Genomic DNA, 17,010 nt, shown 5'->3' on the forward strand with positions numbered 1-17,010 from the left:
ACTGTACTTTGAACTACACGTCCATAAAACTCCTATAAAACGTCACTGCTGTTGGCTAGTACTGTCTTTAGTCCATCCTTCTTAGGGATGCAGGCAGGCTTCACCAGTTTTGCTGTCTGTTGGCAACAGTATGGTGGGTACTCTTAGAGCAGCAGAATATTGAGCCATACTGTTCACTTTCTCCTACTGCTTAAATGTGAGGGTGGCTTTTTATTCAACCTATTCTAAAAACTGGTTGTGACTCGGATTCTAACTAAAACCACTAGAAAGTTACAAGAATATTAGGTGGGCAGAATGATTAGCATCTGTGGCTAGGACACATGCTCCTCATAGTAGCTGCACAACATGTACTGTGCTTCTGCGCGCTCTCTTTATTTTTAAACTGTCAGGAACCTTTCAGCACTGCTTGTTAGGTAGCTCTTCTGCTGCACTGAGTTGGTCTCTTCAGAAGTTGTACTTCCTGCCAATTTGGGAACAGACAGGGTTGGCAATAGATAGTTAAATACAGTTGTCAGGTACCGTATGCTATGATTACGCTAGCCTCTTGACACATAGTCTTGTAGTCTGAAAGTGGATCTACAGGAAAGGGGAAATTCCAGTGCTAGAGCATGGGTCCTTGGTGAAGTCTTTGCAGCTGTGCTGAAACAGTCTGTGCTGAAGCCGTTTTGTATGCTGTAATTAGTCACACAATATGGTGTGCCGTGCAGGATGGAAAACACTGCCAGGGAAGTGGGTATTTCTCAATGAAGTGTAGCATGTATTTAAGGTCTTCCCCAACCCTGCAGCCCTGGCTAATGCTGGACTTCCAATTATCCTTGCTTCTTGGGAAAACTGTAAAGCACAATAGGAACATAAGATTTGCCACACTAGGTTTCTAAGATGATTGATACTTCGCTTTTGGCAGTACGCGATGCTTGGTACTTAAGAGGAAGGCAAATCCATAATGCGCTTATTCAACTATTATCGTACATGGGAGGATGAGTATCCCTTTCTGTCTTCTATTTTCTTATGGTAATGGTACTGTTTAGTTGATCCTGGCACTAGTGTCTTTGAAATACTCTTTTTAGTGTTCCCTAATTAGTTTAATTGTACTTGGATTAGAAATGAAACCATGAATCTAACTATTCCAATGGCTGCCTGTAGATGGTGCTGTAATTACAAGTTCAGATAAGGTTGCAGGCAAGGTGGTGGCTGAGACTTCTAAACATAAATGAAAGGGAGCTTTGGCTGAAGAACTGCTCTAATACACCGTGAGCATTGTTGGGATTCCTTTGGCTGTTATACACTCTTTTATAAGGTGCCTGTCCACTGTACTATGTGGTTGCATTGTATGTAATCTAAACAATTGGATAAGTTTCCCCAAAAGGAGGCTCTGTGTCCTCTGTATCTTACAAGCTAACAACCTAAATTAAGAAAACATCAGCCAGGAGACTGGTTGCTAGAAGAGATAGATCCCAATACTTGTTGGTAGTGGGAAGCTTTAAAAATGGGCATTTAAAAATGCTTTTTGCCATTTGTGCATATCTTTAGTAGGCACCTGAAAAACCAACAAGTTATAGGGTTGAAAGCTTCTGGGTCACCCAGGTGTTTGACTCTCTGATGGCAGCTGTAACTTCCCAGGAAAGGGAGTGAGCCTTCACTGCTCCCCTTACTGGGAGGGAATAAACTGGAGACTGCACAGGGGCCCCTGAAAAATATATGTAGTCCTGATTTCTGTGACTCCCCTTGAGAAACAGCCAGCCTTAACTATGAGCTAACTGATGATAATCTAGAAGTACATTGGGTTCATTTTAGCCCAGTGACTCATAATTCACATTGTGCATTTGGTTCAACAATGTACATTGCAACTTTCATTAAAAAGGCGCTATTTTGATATGACTTTGTGTGGTACATTTGCTGGCTTCTAGCATAATGCACACACTAGAAGATAAGTATACCCAGACAAATTTGATTAAACTAGTGTTAATTTGAAATTCATAGCTTTCCCCCCTTTCTTAAAGAAGAAAAAATCTGAATGTTAGATAAGCTGAAAGCTATTCTGAAAATTACTGTACAAAGTTGTGAATCTTTGAATTCAAATTCTGGCACATCTTAAAGGACATACCTGACATATTACCTTGTTTTTAATGAAATTTTGTTTATCTGAATTAGAGATACAAACACTTAAAGGTACATAGAGAAAAATGGAGTCCCAAAAATAGTATGACTGTAATTTAAAAAAAAAAAAAAAAAGAGAGAGAGAGAACTTTTTTCTATAGAGGCCCAAATGTAACATTTGGGCAGATGCATGTCTGATTGAATTGAAGTTTATTTGGAGCTGCTTCGTGTCTCTAATTCTGAAGTGGTTTCAGGAAGAACACTATGTGCTTTCTTGGGAACTGAGTCAGGTCTCAAAATAAATGACTAATGAAGTAATACAGTACTAAAGATTTTTTTTTTATCAGATTTGCACAGCCAGGCTAGTGGAGAAATCTGTTGCTTAACGGCAACCAAGCAGAGTGCAAATTATTCTATTTATTTCATTTTTGTTGTTGTTCCAATACAGATCTGAAACCCTGCAGCTGCATAATTTGATTTGGAAGACAGAGAGCCAGTGTCAGGTTTAAGAAGGTTATATTTTCTCAAATCCAAATTGCAGTTGGTTACTGAATCAAAGACCGTTTATCTCTGACTTCACTCTGCAGAGAATGTAACTGTAGGGACTGTATTACAGGCATCTTAAAAAAGCCTGTCACCAGGGAAATAATCACTTCTTTTCCTCTGTCCTGGTGTATGTCAACTTTTGGTCAGTCAATTTTCTTTAAAAACAAAACAGAAAAAAATCCACTTTCTCAATCAAAAGCAGGCAAAAACACATTAAACTGTGAAGGGAAACTTCAGCTGTTGCATCCACCCCCTTCCGTTTTCATTATCTAATCAACACACAGCTGCTTAATCACTTGAGTGCCATTTAATGGACAGTATGTACCTATAGCTACTCAGCTAATTGACATGGTTGTGGTTTTAAAGGGACCTAAGCTCAAAATCTAGTCAATTAAAAAAAAAAGTTACAAGTAACTTGAGGTCCTGCCCTGACTCCTTCTATCAGTTTACTTTATTTTATTGTTGTGGTTTCTCAGACTAACTTTTTTATTTAAAAAATGTTTTATTTAAAAAAATGTGTTTGTCTCCCATGTTGCTGTGTGAAGGACATGCTGGGGGCCATGGTTTGTTGTGGGAAGCAAAATTGTCTAGGCACAGGAAAGAGTGAAAATGACTATACAAAATGCTGCTAAGAGTACAAAGAAGAAGAAAAATATAGATATTCCTCTTATTTTCTCAGTTATATTAATCTTCAGTGACTTGTAATAGTTGAAAATGTTTGACAGAATTGTGCCCTTTTTTAAGGTTTATGGTGTCCCTTGGTTAATGATGCTGCACAGAAGTAGCAAATAAAATTTCTTTCTTTAACCTATGGGAAATAAACTGCAGGAGCTGTGCATTCTTACAATGTTGTTCTTGTAATTCTGTAAAGGCAAGCATTACAATCTGTTTGGATGAGCATTTGAATTAGGTTCTGTAACACTTTCTTAGCACATGGAATTCTGAACTTAAACCTGGCTTTGAATAGAAGCTGGTTTTCTACATACCCATGTGTTGTTTTGTTTGTTTTTAAAATAGTTTTTCTTTTGTGTGTGTGTGTGTGTGTACATGTGATGTGGCTTTCACTTGGTTTACAAATAAAATGGCTCATAATACAATAAACATGGGGTTTACAGATTCCTTACTTACTGAAATCAATTTTTTAAAAGGCTACCAAATGATATTCCCCCCCCCCTCCCCTTAACAGCTTAGGTTAGGTTCATGGTTTTAAAACTATGCCCTCTGTTTGCTTATTCTTTTTTTAAGTAAATTATGGTTTAGGATTAAGAATCCCATGAATTTATTTTTATATAGCAGTTGGCTGTTGGCTGTCATAAATTCCTGTCATGTCTATTGGCAGTTTCCCTCCTGTAGAGGAAGATTATTATTACTTCAGACAATTCCACTAGTAAATTGTGTTAGGGTGAAATCTTTTTTGATTTATATATGGTTTTATGGCTAGACATTTTGTTCCTTTTTTTCTTTTAACACAAAGTCCTTTCTTTTTCATTCATACAAACATCCAGCGGAGATTTACAAAGTCCAGTTTCTATTTGGAGCTTGAAAGTCTGGCATGTTGATTTCTAGGAAGTGTGAATCAGGACTGATGTAGTGCTTGTTTTGTTGAAATTCTAGTATGTGTAATACCTGTCTGTCTTCATAAAGTAGATTATACAGCTGCATCCTGTTCTCTGCTTTGCATACTTTTCTGTACACTGGATGTTAGCAACACCTATGTAGTGCAAATGGCTTGTAGTAAAATTCCACTTGATAGTAAACACTTGGGTGGTAGCAGAGGGGTGGTTCGAAGAAAAACAACTTCAACTTTAAGAAGGTTCCACTATATCTTATAGACTGCCATTTTTTTCCATGACAACATATGTGATGCCACATGTCTGGCAGTGGCTTTAGACAGTCTGAAAAATCATCAAAGTACAGAGGAATTTAAAAAAAAAAAATGTCTGCAACCACAGAGCATAGATGTAGAGAACATTCCAGAAAGTTGCTTCACAGCTGAAAATTGTCTTTTTATCGTGCTTGTAATGATTGCACAACATTTTTCTAAAACAAGAGCCGAAATTCACTTCTGTACATACGGCTGTTTCAAAATCTGGATAAGAAAAGCATTTCATAGTGGTGACTAAATATTCTGGATTCTAGGCATATAGGCACAGGCTTGTAATCTGTGCATATTGTGGCATGCTTCATTTGCCTGGGTGAGTTGATTACCATCATTCTCAGTCTGGGGAGTTGAAAATGTTAAATGAAAGCCAATGTTTTCCACTGCTCACACTAATGTGCTGGATTGTGTTTGGGGAAACAACAGATTTGCAAGAATAAAAGATGCAGAAACAAGTTCTGCTTTTGATCAACTCCAGAATTCACAATTATTTAGCGGAGTTAAATGAGGACTGCAGTCTGTACTGGGTCCTTTTTGACTAGACCCATTGTGAACTGGGTATTACTGTGTGTTCCTGCTTAATGTTCAATACATGGCAGTACAGGGGCAATGTGTTGATTCAAGGGTGGAAGGGACAGCTTTAACTCTTGTTTTGTTCAGTTAGGCAGATCCTTACTGTTTCATATTCAATTAACTTGGTTTATATAGTCACACTTGAAGGATATGTTAAGACCTCAATTTTTTTCTTTTTTGTTTTAAACTTGTTTGTAGTTGCTCCTATTTTACAGATTATGCTGCCATGTTAAATTGTCAGATAATCTTTGCAATGGTAAATAGCTAAAAACAAGTAGCCCCCTCCCCATCCACTTTTCTTGAATTCCTAAGCAGCTTTGTGCCCACTTGCGAAGTAAATGTTAACACCTTTTTGTATTCCCCACAGGAAGCAATTTCCTAAACAATTTGTTAATCAGCTGATTTGGTGGGCCATGGACCAGGAGAAGAGAAGAGTGCAAGAGAGAGAGAGATATTAATAGAATCTGGAGGTTAAAAACTGAATCAAAACTATTGGTCTCACCCATTTAAAAACAGTAAGTTAGAATGTGGAGTTTTTTCCTGCATGTTTTCGTTCCTCTATCTTAGGTAGTGTTTCAGAATTAAGGGTATCAAATTCTGCAATACTGCCCCATATTAAATAAAACGCTAGACAGAGTAGAGAATGAAACACACCGTTATATCACATGACATCTAAACTTCTGTTCTCCAGTTGAGAATGTGCTTGACTTTGAACATGTGCATGAGTTCCCGTGACTTCAGTGGTCCTTAAATATGCGCTTAAAATTAAACATGTGCATAAGTGATTGCTTAATGGGTATGCACTTCAGTGGATTGGTGCCTATTCAGGAGGGAGATATCTACATTGATGTAATTTGATTATCCCTTCCTTTGCACCTGTTGTGTCTCCCCCGCCCCTCCCACATATCAACATTAAATTAATGGCATATCAGGATGTGTGGTACATCAAGTAGCATAACATTTGTGTTCTATCTAGGTGTACAGACCATCTAGAAGCTGCCAAGTAATTTATCTTTCCATTTGGCTTTAATTTTTAGGACCCTCCGGGAATACTTTTTGACAGTCTGACATTAAACCTAACAATATCCTAGTCCTGTAGTCAAAGTGGTGGTAGATCAGGACCTGGTTAGGATGTGAGTCTGTCAGAAATGCCAGTTTCCATTGTCTTAGATAATTAATTCCCTTCTTTTAGCCAGAATACACGTGGTCCCACAAAGAAAAATGTCAGGCTTTGACATCTCAAAGCCCATTTACAAGACTCTTTGCAAGAGTCTATTTCTCTCTGCCAGAAGACTTAGTTAAATGCTCAGTGAGTGGCAGATTTTTCTACCATTGCTTGTTTCAAATTTAATGGAAAACGTGGCTCGTAGCCAGTCTCTCTGGAAGGGCTGCTATAAATTGCAGATAACCCTGACCAAAGCACACCCTCTTTTATAGCTAAAGGCAATTTCACTAGACAAGGGTTCTCAGGATCTCTCATAACATGGGCCACATTTTAATAGAGAATCTTGTGACCACCTTCCTTCTCGCTTGCTGTGACGCAGACCACCTCCCCTCACATTCACAATTGTATAACATCCCTGTGGTGATGACAGTAATTGCTTACATAAAAAAGTAATACTAAGGATGTACTGAATGTGTTTTTAATAGTCTCTTAATGTGATTGAGCAACTGGAAATAAAGAGAGCCAGCATCTATTGACCAACTAGTTCTCGGCAGACAGTCAGCAACTGCTGCAGTCTTTTGGCCATGGTTTCTGCATTAGACAGTTGATCATTCTTGAGATTAGGCTGGCCTGGTGGTAGAGGTTGGTATTCGGGATTGATTTAGTAAATGATCTCCTTTCAAATTCTTCTGCCCCTGGTTAATTGGTTTTGGTGATGGGAACTGCCTGAACATTGGCATTATGTAGGCAATAAGGAAGTGCTTATTCTGTTGTGATAGGTGCTTGTTGGAATTGAGGGAGAACACAGCAGTAACTTGTGGGCACATGGAAAAATTGTCCAGTAGTTTAGAGCGCAGAACTGCAAGTTGGGACTTTGGGTTTCTGTTCCTGGCTCTGCCGCTGGCTTGCTTGTGTAACGTTTGGCAAGTCTCGTAAATCTTTCTGTACCTCATCGTCCACACCAATAAAACAGGACAATGTGTAACTGCTGGTTTGGGGAGTTATGAGGCTTTGTAATATTTGTAGAGAACTTTGGGATCCTTGGATGTGAGTGCGGTGGAAGTGTTTATAGAAGCTGTGTGGAGAGAAAAAAAGGCTACCTGCTTATTGGCTGGGTAAGTACCCCCTTTTTGGGGTGCAGTAGGGTTTGGTTGGTAGCTTTTTTTGTTGTTGTTTGGATTAATATCCATAGCTACAGATGAGATCTTAAATACTGAATAAACCTTATGGTGGATGCCCCAAGGGAAAAAAAAACCCTTCTCAATTAAAACTAAACAAAAAATGAGATATACAGGAGTGGCTTTGTCCTAACTGCTTCTTTGAGTGTACAGTGCACAAAATATTTATAATTTAAAAAAACTACATAGTATAAAGATGAATATCACTGGAAAAGACAGCTCTCAAGGAACACTGTCAATCTAAAATGCAATCTGTTTTTTTTTAAAGTTAGATAATGTCACAGTTATATCTGCCACTAAGTCCCTCTGCTGAGGTTTCTGGCTTTAGGACATTTAAAGGTTGTTATTTTTCTTTCCCTCTGTTGCAGCCTGGGAAACCCACAGGTAACGGGAAATTAACTAAACACAACATGCTTTTTACTTTTCTGTTTGTTTATCTCATGTATTTAACAACACTGTCTCTAGTCCGTTTCCCCTGTTAGCATGAGTTCAAAGTCATGTTCCCCTTTAAAGGTGGATGTATCCTTACCAAATGATTTCTCTACTTCTTAAACTTGAAAAATCCGTTTTCTGTTTATAAATCCCTGAATGAATGATTTCTCCCACTGGTTTCTATTAGCCTCAACCCCAAAGGCAGTGGGAAAGTTTCACAATTGTAACTAGTTTAATAGATCTGTTTTATGTCTAAACACAATTGCTTTTTAGTTCTACGTCATGTGTTTCCTTGATTACGCATTGCACAGCAGTGCAGCTACCAAAATAGAATAATGATTTTAAGGAAATGGACAGGAAATATTTTTAAAACGTCAGGCAATTCCTTTCTCATCAGGAGGTATTGTAAAACATGTGTCCTTGATGGAGAAAATTGCCTTATTGTCAAAGCCTCAGCTGGTTGCGCAATGAGTCCAGAAGAGCATGGTGTTGTTGCAGGGCTGTCTGTAATTACACAAATTCTATCCTCCATTCTTCTGACCTTGTTGCCAACTCATTGTCACTATTGTCTCATGCAGCTTGTGAGACTTGGTGTTTTTCTTAAAGCTCCAGCCCATGGGGTTCTGCCCATGTGTGAGAATCTCATCTTTCTTTCTTCCACAAGGGAAAGATTTTTAGCCCTTTTTTGGTTGCAATGAGAACCACAAAAACATGACCAAATACACCCTAAAGGCTAATAAAGAGCCCCACGCTTATTATGTTAAAAACCCCTGGTGATTTTTTTTATTTTTATTTGGCAGGGCCTGATTCATGATTTTTGAACTCTCCTCCCTCTCTTCCCCTCCCCACCCTGAGTAGTGTGTTCTTTCAGGTAATGGCCATGTCGTGTATCTTGTTTGCAGCAATGGGCCTAGCACTCCAACAGGAAATCCAGCTTACCGGGCGCATTGGGCCCTGTGTGTCTCTTCTCTGCTGTTCCCACCTGAGCTGTGTGTTTGTCTTTTAAACTTACTTTAGTGTCTTTCTGAGGCCTGTAGTCTGTGAGCAGTGGAAAGCAGAGGAACGTGGAGGAGCCAAATGAAGGAGGTGGAAGTGGGAAGAGGCATAGGGCAAAAAGAATAATGTGTGGTGAGAAGAGATACCAGATCGAGGGGGAGGAAGGCAGCATTGCCAGCCCTCAGTGTTTAAAAAGCATGAGTCAGTACCCCCGATATTGTGAGATTGGCTTAACAAATCATGGGGTTTGAAACCAAAACACAAAACATGGGGTTCTTTTTATTTGACTTTTGGCTTTTGAGCCTGTCTCTGCGCAGCTGGGGGTTTGATTCTCAGCCCAGGTACTCAGACTTGCACTAGCTTAGCTTGACCTAGCGCACTGAAAATACCAGTGTGGACGTTGTGTCCTGGGCAGCGGCTCAGGCTAGCCATCTAGTCCAAGCCTGCCCAACCCCCTACGTCCAAGCTTGGGTGGCTAGCCCAAGCCGCCACTCAGTCTATAGCATCGACACTGCTATTTTAGCGCACTAGCTCAAGCTAAGCTAGTGTGACTCTGTCATAGAATCATAGAAGATTAGGGTTGGAAGAGACCTCGGGAGGTCATCTAGTCCAACCCCCTGCTCAAAGCAGGACCAACACCAACTAAATCATCCCAGCCAGGGCTTTGTCAAGCCTGGCCTTAAAAACCTCTAAGGATGGAGATTCCAGCACCTGTTGACATGTGTTGGGAATCACAACTCCCAGATGCAGTGCAGATGTACCCAAGGGCACACTTAGGTCACGTTGTCAAGCTTTCCTCTGCAGCCGTGTGGGTTAAACCCTATTCTGAAAAAAAAGCTGAGGTTTTTTATGTAACAGAGGATTCCAGGAATTTGGACTTAAATAAAAATACCAAGTGTCTTGAGACTTGTTTTACTGCGAGTGTCAGCAACACGGAACAAGAAAAGACATTGACAGGACAAAAAGGGGGAGCAGTGGGTCTTAAAAGGCAACAAGCATGCAGAGATTTCAGGAGGTCAGCTCACTGGAGCAGGAACTATACTTCCCTGCATGTCTGTACAGCGCTGAGCATATTTTGGATATAGATCTCAATTTTTTTCAAAAAATCAGATGGACCAGGAGGGGTGGGCAAGAAGAAACAACAAGGAATCTGGGGTGGGGCTGCTGCTTTTAAAAATAGCTTTTGGTTTTGATTTTCCAAAGACACAGTAAATAATCCTCTATGGGAAACGGTTGACAGGTACTGTGGGCATAAAGTAATTTGCAATACAATGCACAAAAAGGTTAGTGTTCTAAATAACTTTCTCAGCTGGTGGGCCCTAAAACAGCTCCTCAGTGATTGGGCTTATTTGGTTGATGGATGAGAGGGAGTTTGCACATGTATGGTTTTCCATACCTTGTAAACAGAAATGTCTACCTTTTAGGGAATGAAGGAGTTTTCTATGTTACTTGGCATCTTTAACACACCTGCTGATCACCTTGTGTTTAGAAGCTTCGTGGTTATGAGGACACTGGGCTGGTCCAAGCTGATCTTTTTGTATGCTCGTCTAAAATGTGTTCCTCTCTAAGATCCCGGAAGGAATGGCTAGTATATCTCTGACGGGGGTAGCGCTGATGCCTGTCTATTACAGTTGGTCAGGAGGCTGAGACTGTCATCCATGCCTTTGTCATCTCTCTGCTAAGCTTCTACTGTAATGTGCTACTCTTGCAACCTAGGGATACAGAACACAGCTGTCTGTTAGCTAACAGGAATGGGACACTTGGGGCGCACAATTCTGGTGCTCAGGTCTCTGTCCTGGCTTTCTGCTCTGCTTGGGTTCCATTTCAGCACGTCAGTGGGAATCTTTCAAACCCAGAATTATCTGGAGTTCATCTGCCTGAGACTGTCTTTGACTTTTTGTCCCATCATAGCAGTTGATTATCTAGCATGCTCTTGCTGTGGGTCCCTGGTGTTAAACCTTCCAGGGCCGATGACAAGACTCATCTGAGGGCGTTCCATGGCATGATACGCTGATTTGTGATGTCATAGTGTTGCCTCAAAACATGGCAGTGATTGATTGACAATGACAGAACATAAGGATGTGAAACCAGGATAACTTTACACCTCTCCGTGACTTCATGTAATTGAGTGAGGTTCTCGCTGATCTGTATTGCTAAAAAGATCCTCAAAGAATTAACAAAACTGTTAGTAGCTGAAAACCCATGCTGTCACACAGGCGTAACTTGTAAAATCATGGTGTGTTTTTTTGGTATTTATTAAAAACCAAAAATGGCTGCAAATTTATATTGGATGGGAACAGACCACCAGCCCTACTGATGACTGAACCTGATGATATTCTAAACAAAGAGTTCTCCACCATGCTTGTAGCTGTTTCATCACGTTACACTGACTCAACAGACATTTTAGGCTTCCGAGTGACACTCCTGGAATCCTACTATGTAGATTGCAGTGGTGGTGAAGTCATATTGGCTATTCAGAGGAAACCTTGCATGGAGAAATCTGGCTTTCATTGACTGTTTAAAAAAAGTTGTTCCCAGTCACTAACAGTGCAATGGGAGGTCAGATTGGTCTAGTCCTGTTTGCGTATACAAGGTAGATTCTGTGTTTTACAAATTTTCTTTTTAACAATTTCTGGCTCGTGTCCTCCATAGAAAGGGATGTTCCACTTTGCATATGTAGATCAGTTTTATGCTAATAGATTTTCTTTCCTGCAAAGGTCAAATGGGAGAACTTTGTAGTTAAGTTTCCTCTGTTGTTTTTCTGAAATGTTTCCTACCTCTCTCTGCTGGTGCTCTAGCACTGGGGTCCTCAGAGGAGCGTAGACCTGTGAAAATACAAATTGCCACTGAGCATGGTGTATTGTGTGTGTTTTGACAGCGTCTGTGCTTGTGAAAGAAGACAATGACAACTGACGAGGCCACAAAGAATGAAGGAGAGGTCCAGACAGCAGCTCTTGCTGAACAAGGAGAGGACATCACACCCAATCAAGATCGAGGGGTTCTGAAGGTGAGGTCATCGCCAAAGCTAGTGGCACAGTTCAATAGCTACTCTCCTAGAGCACGTACACACCTGTTAACTGTCTGAATGTTAGTGTCATGGGTTGTCTTGCAGCTTCCAGCACAATAAAGCTGAGCTTTTCAAAGTTGTCTAGGGGATTTTGTTGTCCAATTCCCTTTACAAAAATAGGAAGACTTAAATGGCACAGAGACCACAACTGCAGTACAGATATCAGCCTTCACTGTGAATTTCACTGCTAGCGTATGTCTAATCAGATCTTTAGTAGTACATCCATGCAGTATAATATATATGTATTACTCATAGGCTTTTCCCTAGATCTAATTTCTATTACTTAAATCATCTAGTCTGCTGCTCGGCCCCTTTTCCTACTGGAGGCAAATTCAGGATTGTTCCATTGTATATTTTCGATTGCTTCATCCTATCAATTGAATATAACTATTTCCCCAGTGATATCTCCTCTACGCACACTCCCCGCTCCTTTTAGCTTAAGAACTGCCTGCTCCAAACAGTAGCATAAAAGAATTTTGCCCAAAAGCGAATGGAATGATTTTACCCCTATGGATGTGGCATTACATTGGCAGCAAGTAAATATTATTTTACTGACTAGATTCCTAAATATGATACTTAAACACAACACACATAATTGTAAAGCCTCTACAGCTCTCTCTATTGAGGCATGTAAAAATCTCCATATATGTGATGGAAACAACTAATGCTATTTATTGATTTTTATTTTGGGGGGACAAATTAATAAAAGGCTATTTAAATCATTACCTCTTTAGATTTCTGCCATCGTGAGTTGGAAGACAGGGTTGATCTAGAGATCTGGTTATGGCAGAAGTTAGCTTGAATAGCCATGGCCATTGGGAGGCTGAATCAGCATCCCTAGATCTCCATGGAAACGGCTATAAAAACATGCTCTGGGTTCAAACGTGGCATTAAAAAAAAATCTTCCCTTGAATATACCTGGGAAAGCTCAGCAATTTTACTTAAACACTGCATCAGTGGCACTACTTAAACTTAAAAACAAGACCGTGTTGCTGTGCTACCAACTATGGACCTGCTGGCTGGTATGCAACACTCATTGGGCTTGTTCTCTGGGATTACGACTGTACAAGGAACTGTGTGGTGGGTGTTTTGGTGCGTTGCTGGAACCACAGCTGGTGTACGCCAGCACCACCTTATTCTTCAAAATATGCTTTGTTATGGGAGTTTGGAGTTGTTGGAGAGAGGGGCTATGCTAGAAACACTTAGCTGCACAGTTGTGTCTAGAATCTCGATGTTTACCTAGAGTAGAAGAACTGTGGGACTGTCAACTGAAGCCGCCTGTTTGTTGAAATGGACTCCTACCATCTTCATCCTAGTTGTCCTTCTCTCTCCTAGATTGTGAAGAGGCCAGGTCATGAGGACAAGTCCCCTATGATTGGAGACAAGGTTTACGTCCACTATAAAGGAAAGCTGGCCAATGGAAAAAAATTTGATTCCAGCCGTGATAGGAACGAGCCATTTATTTTCAGTTTGGGAAAAGGTAAGGAGTGAAATGGAAATGCAGTCTCAGGGCTCCAAAGTGCATTTTCTCTGGATAATATCTGTTAGAGAGAGCGCATGATTAAGCGGAACGAACACAAGACTGGGAATAAGGAAATTTTAGGTTGTAATCTTGGTTCTGTCTCTGAGTAAATGTGGCTGTGGGTGATTCAGTCACTTTGTGTGTCTGCTCAGGACCCCATGGATGTTGAGATCATATTTTATTAGGCCCAAATTTTCAAATGTTTCCTGAAGTTGGGTGCCTCTGGAAATCTGACTGTAGGTATCTAATATCCAGCAATTTACATTAAGTCAGTGGTTGATGGTTGCACTCAGCACCCCTGAGAATCTGTCTTTGGGTGCTCAAAATCAGATCACAATGGAAATAGATATTTCCTTTCCCTCTAATTTTGTACGCTGCTTTACCCGTTCCTGCTGTCCACATGGTTATAGCCGCTTGCAAAATGGGTTTTTCAAGTGTGCTTCACGTTGAGTGTGACAGGATTTGAATTTCATACCTGCCTATTTGTATCTTTTGCAGCCAGTGGTAACCGTTATATTCCCCCAGCTTGAATAATGACTGAAGAATTCTCATGAAGTTTTAAAGTTCCTGTTGTCAGGCAGATGTCACTAGTAACATAAACGTGGGGAGAGTGGGGCTATAGTGAATTAAAAATATAAAGGAGTGATTTCTAATTATAATGCTTGCTTTTCAAAGCAGATCTTCCAGGCAATTTGGTTTTGGCCTTCCCGGCCTGACCCCTTCATGAACAATAAATGGAGTTACGCTTAGATAAATGAAATTCTACCTTCTGTTTGCTATGTGGCAGGTTGAGAACAAAAAGGAATTGTTTTGGAGCACATGGGTTTTAATTATTTTATTTTTTTAAATTAAGGACCACGATTTACTAAGGGCCTCTATTTACTAAGATTGCATCCCCCTTTATGGCCCTTAAGCTTACAGAATGGAAACATTTGCTCCTGTAATGGCTTACAGCTCCAAAATCCTTCTTTAGAAAGTGGACTGGAGAACATGGACCAGACTCGTGGATTGTGAAGTTTATGTAACTCTGTCTATAGAGTTTGGGATATTAGGCCAGAAGAACAGCTCAGTGCAATAGTCCTTCCCTCCTAGAACTCTGCTGTAGGGCCTTTCATGCAAGCTTGTGGGGAACTCGTGTGGAGCTGCCCTCTGCTCCCAGGGGGTGTCAGCACACCCCTTTGTAGCCACTCTGCGCATATCCCCTCCACAACCCCACTCTAGCACCTAAATAACACAGAGTGTTATGCAGCCGCTCTGTGTTGGGGTGAAGTTCTCCACTAATGTGGAGGGGACTGCAGCAAATTTCCATGAGCTACTTTTCTGACGTATGCTTCAGAGTGTCCCTAGATAATGATGACAGGTGGATCTGATGGATTCCTTGTAGTAGTTGAGTTGTGTAGCTGTTGTGACTCTTATTGTATTGGTTTCATGACCACAAGTAAAGACTGTAAATGCACAGATATAGCAGAGCATTTGAAAAAAGAAAACGGACTGTGTCTAAAACTTGTTTTTGGCAATTTCATGTTCTAAATCATTCCTTCATATTAAAGCATGTCCTTCTCTTAGGCCAGGTAATCAAGGCATGGGACATTGGAGTTGCCACCATGAAGAAAGGGGAGATCTGCCACTTGCTGTGTAAACCAGAATATGCGTATGGCTCTGCCGGCAGCGTCCCAAAAATCCCTTCCAATGCAACCCTCTTTTTCGAGGCAAGTATGTGTAAGAGTGTTGGTATGAAAACTTCCCTCCCTTGGGGCATGCTGTTAAAAACCAGTTCAACAAAGCAGTTGGCTTCTTGAATTGTTTTTCCCCCCACCTTCGGCAACTCATGCCCATGCTTTCTCAGAAATGTCTAAACTGGAGAAGCAGTGCCCAAACAGGATCTGAAAAGAAGTCTTAACTTGGAAGCATATGGAAAACACTGACACAAATAGGACACAGACTGTGTGTGTGTGTGTGTGTGTGTGTGTACACATCTATAAAATAGGGGGAGGGCAGGTCAAAAATGTTTTCATGTCATAAAAATCCATTAATGCCAGTGAGCTAAACCAAAATGAGAATTGGCATGGAGCAGCTGTTGGTCAGCCAAACTGAGCACAGTGTGTATGTGTTCATTTGGCAAAATCTTGCAAAAACCTTGCAAAACCCAACAGAAGTAAAGCATCTTTAGTTAATTAAGGCACAGATTGTCCCAGCTCTGGCTGCAATTGATTGTCTTGGAGAGCCATTGGCCTCAGTGTGCCTGTTTTCATTGTCAACAGGCTTAATGGCCTCTTTTTTAGTGGTGCTATGTCTGGTCAACAGAGATGGAAAAGGGCAACAGAAATGATTAGGGGAATGGAACAGTTTACATATGACGAGAGATTAAAAAGACTGGAACTGTTTTGCTTAGAAAAGCGATGATTAAGAGGGGGAGATGTGATAGAGGCCCATAAACTCATGAATGGTGTCAAGAAAATGAATAGGGAAGTATTATTTAGCCCTGTACAGAATGCAAGAGCCAGTGGTCATCCAATTAAATTAATAGGCAGCAGGTTTAAAACAAACATAAGGAAGTGTTTCTTCACACAGTGTATAGTCAGCCTGTGGAACTCTTTGCCAGGGGATGTTGTGAAGGCCAGAAATATAATCCAGCATCACTGTTTGAATTACACCCTTACAGGATTAGTAAACTCTAGTTTTATTCTTTCTTTGTGCTACTTTTCAGGTATTACGCACGTTCCAGTTTTTAATAAATCGGACCTGTTACCTAGCTTAGAGCTGGCTTTTATGGGCTTCTTCCATTTGTCAGCTGAATTGGATTGATTGGTTTTCCACAGCTATGATCAACTGTTGCTTAGGCTACCTTTTTATTTATTTATTTATTTATTTAGATCGAGCTTCTTGATTTCAAAGGGGAGGATTTATTTGAGGATGGAGGAATCATCCGGAGAATCAAACGGAAAGGGGAAGGATACTCCAACCCAAACGAAGGAGCCACCGTAGAAAGTGAGTACCGGCTTGGCTGCAGGCATAACTAAGCGCATTTTAACAGCCGAGTGCAACTATGTTGGTGAGATGAAGCCTGTGTAATAGCATTCCAGAGGATTTGCAGCACTGTAGCCATTTCTGACGACAAAGCAGGTTGATAGAGTTGTTTCTGAGGAGTGCTGGGAGGGTCATCCATCATCGGGTTGCCAGTCTGTATTTTGTTCTGTCTCTGTGTGACCAGGTCAGACCCTGCAGCTGTGCCAGAATGGGGTTCCTAAAGCACATGGTCTAGCTCAAAGACCGGAGTGTGCCGTTTGTCCAATCGCACACAAGGTATACACGTAGAGGACACTGGCCATGGTTTGTGGGGTTTTATGTGAAGACAGGGGCAGGAGGAAGTAGAAGAGAGAGGCAGTTAACTCTCAGCCTGTGAGTGTCAGCATTTAATATGTTAACACAATTCTTCCTTCCTTGGCCAATCCAGAGCCCCTGGCTCATAAGGGTTTAATGGAAAGCATTAAACCGAGGCAGCAGGTAGGTGGTGATGAAATGGCCACTGAGGTGTAACTCAGGCTCTTCTCTCTG

The 17,010-nt window shown here is 40.8% G+C and overlaps 1 protein-coding gene across 14 annotated transcripts in view; it reads left to right on the forward strand.

Annotated features, from left to right (window-relative positions):
• The window catches only part of FKBP5 (FKBP prolyl isomerase 5), a 49,775-nt gene that overhangs the window by 11,352 nt on the left and 21,413 nt on the right, over positions 1 to 17,010 (forward strand). For 8 of the 14 annotated variants that reach the window (XM_005311652.3, XM_065592403.1, XM_065592400.1 and 5 more), the window contains exons 2-6: positions 5,463 to 5,610; positions 11,745 to 11,873; positions 13,269 to 13,413; positions 15,022 to 15,164; positions 16,329 to 16,443. In XM_005311652.3, the coding sequence (XP_005311709.1) occupies positions 11,769 to 11,873; positions 13,269 to 13,413; positions 15,022 to 15,164; positions 16,329 to 16,443 (508 nt within the window). In that variant the 5' untranslated portion in view covers positions 5,463 to 5,610; positions 11,745 to 11,768. Of the gene's footprint in view, positions 1 to 5,462; positions 5,611 to 7,060; positions 7,376 to 8,892; positions 8,999 to 11,744; positions 11,874 to 13,268; positions 13,414 to 15,005; positions 15,165 to 16,328; positions 16,444 to 17,010 lie in introns of those variants that run through there. The other 6 variants (XM_042861497.2, XM_065592406.1, XM_005311654.3 and 3 more) reach the window with 4 other exon arrangements.

This window comes from Chrysemys picta, chromosome 4 (assembly GCF_011386835.1).
Source record: "Chrysemys picta bellii isolate R12L10 chromosome 4, ASM1138683v2, whole genome shotgun sequence".
NCBI lineage: Eukaryota > Metazoa > Chordata > Testudines > Emydidae > Chrysemys > Chrysemys picta.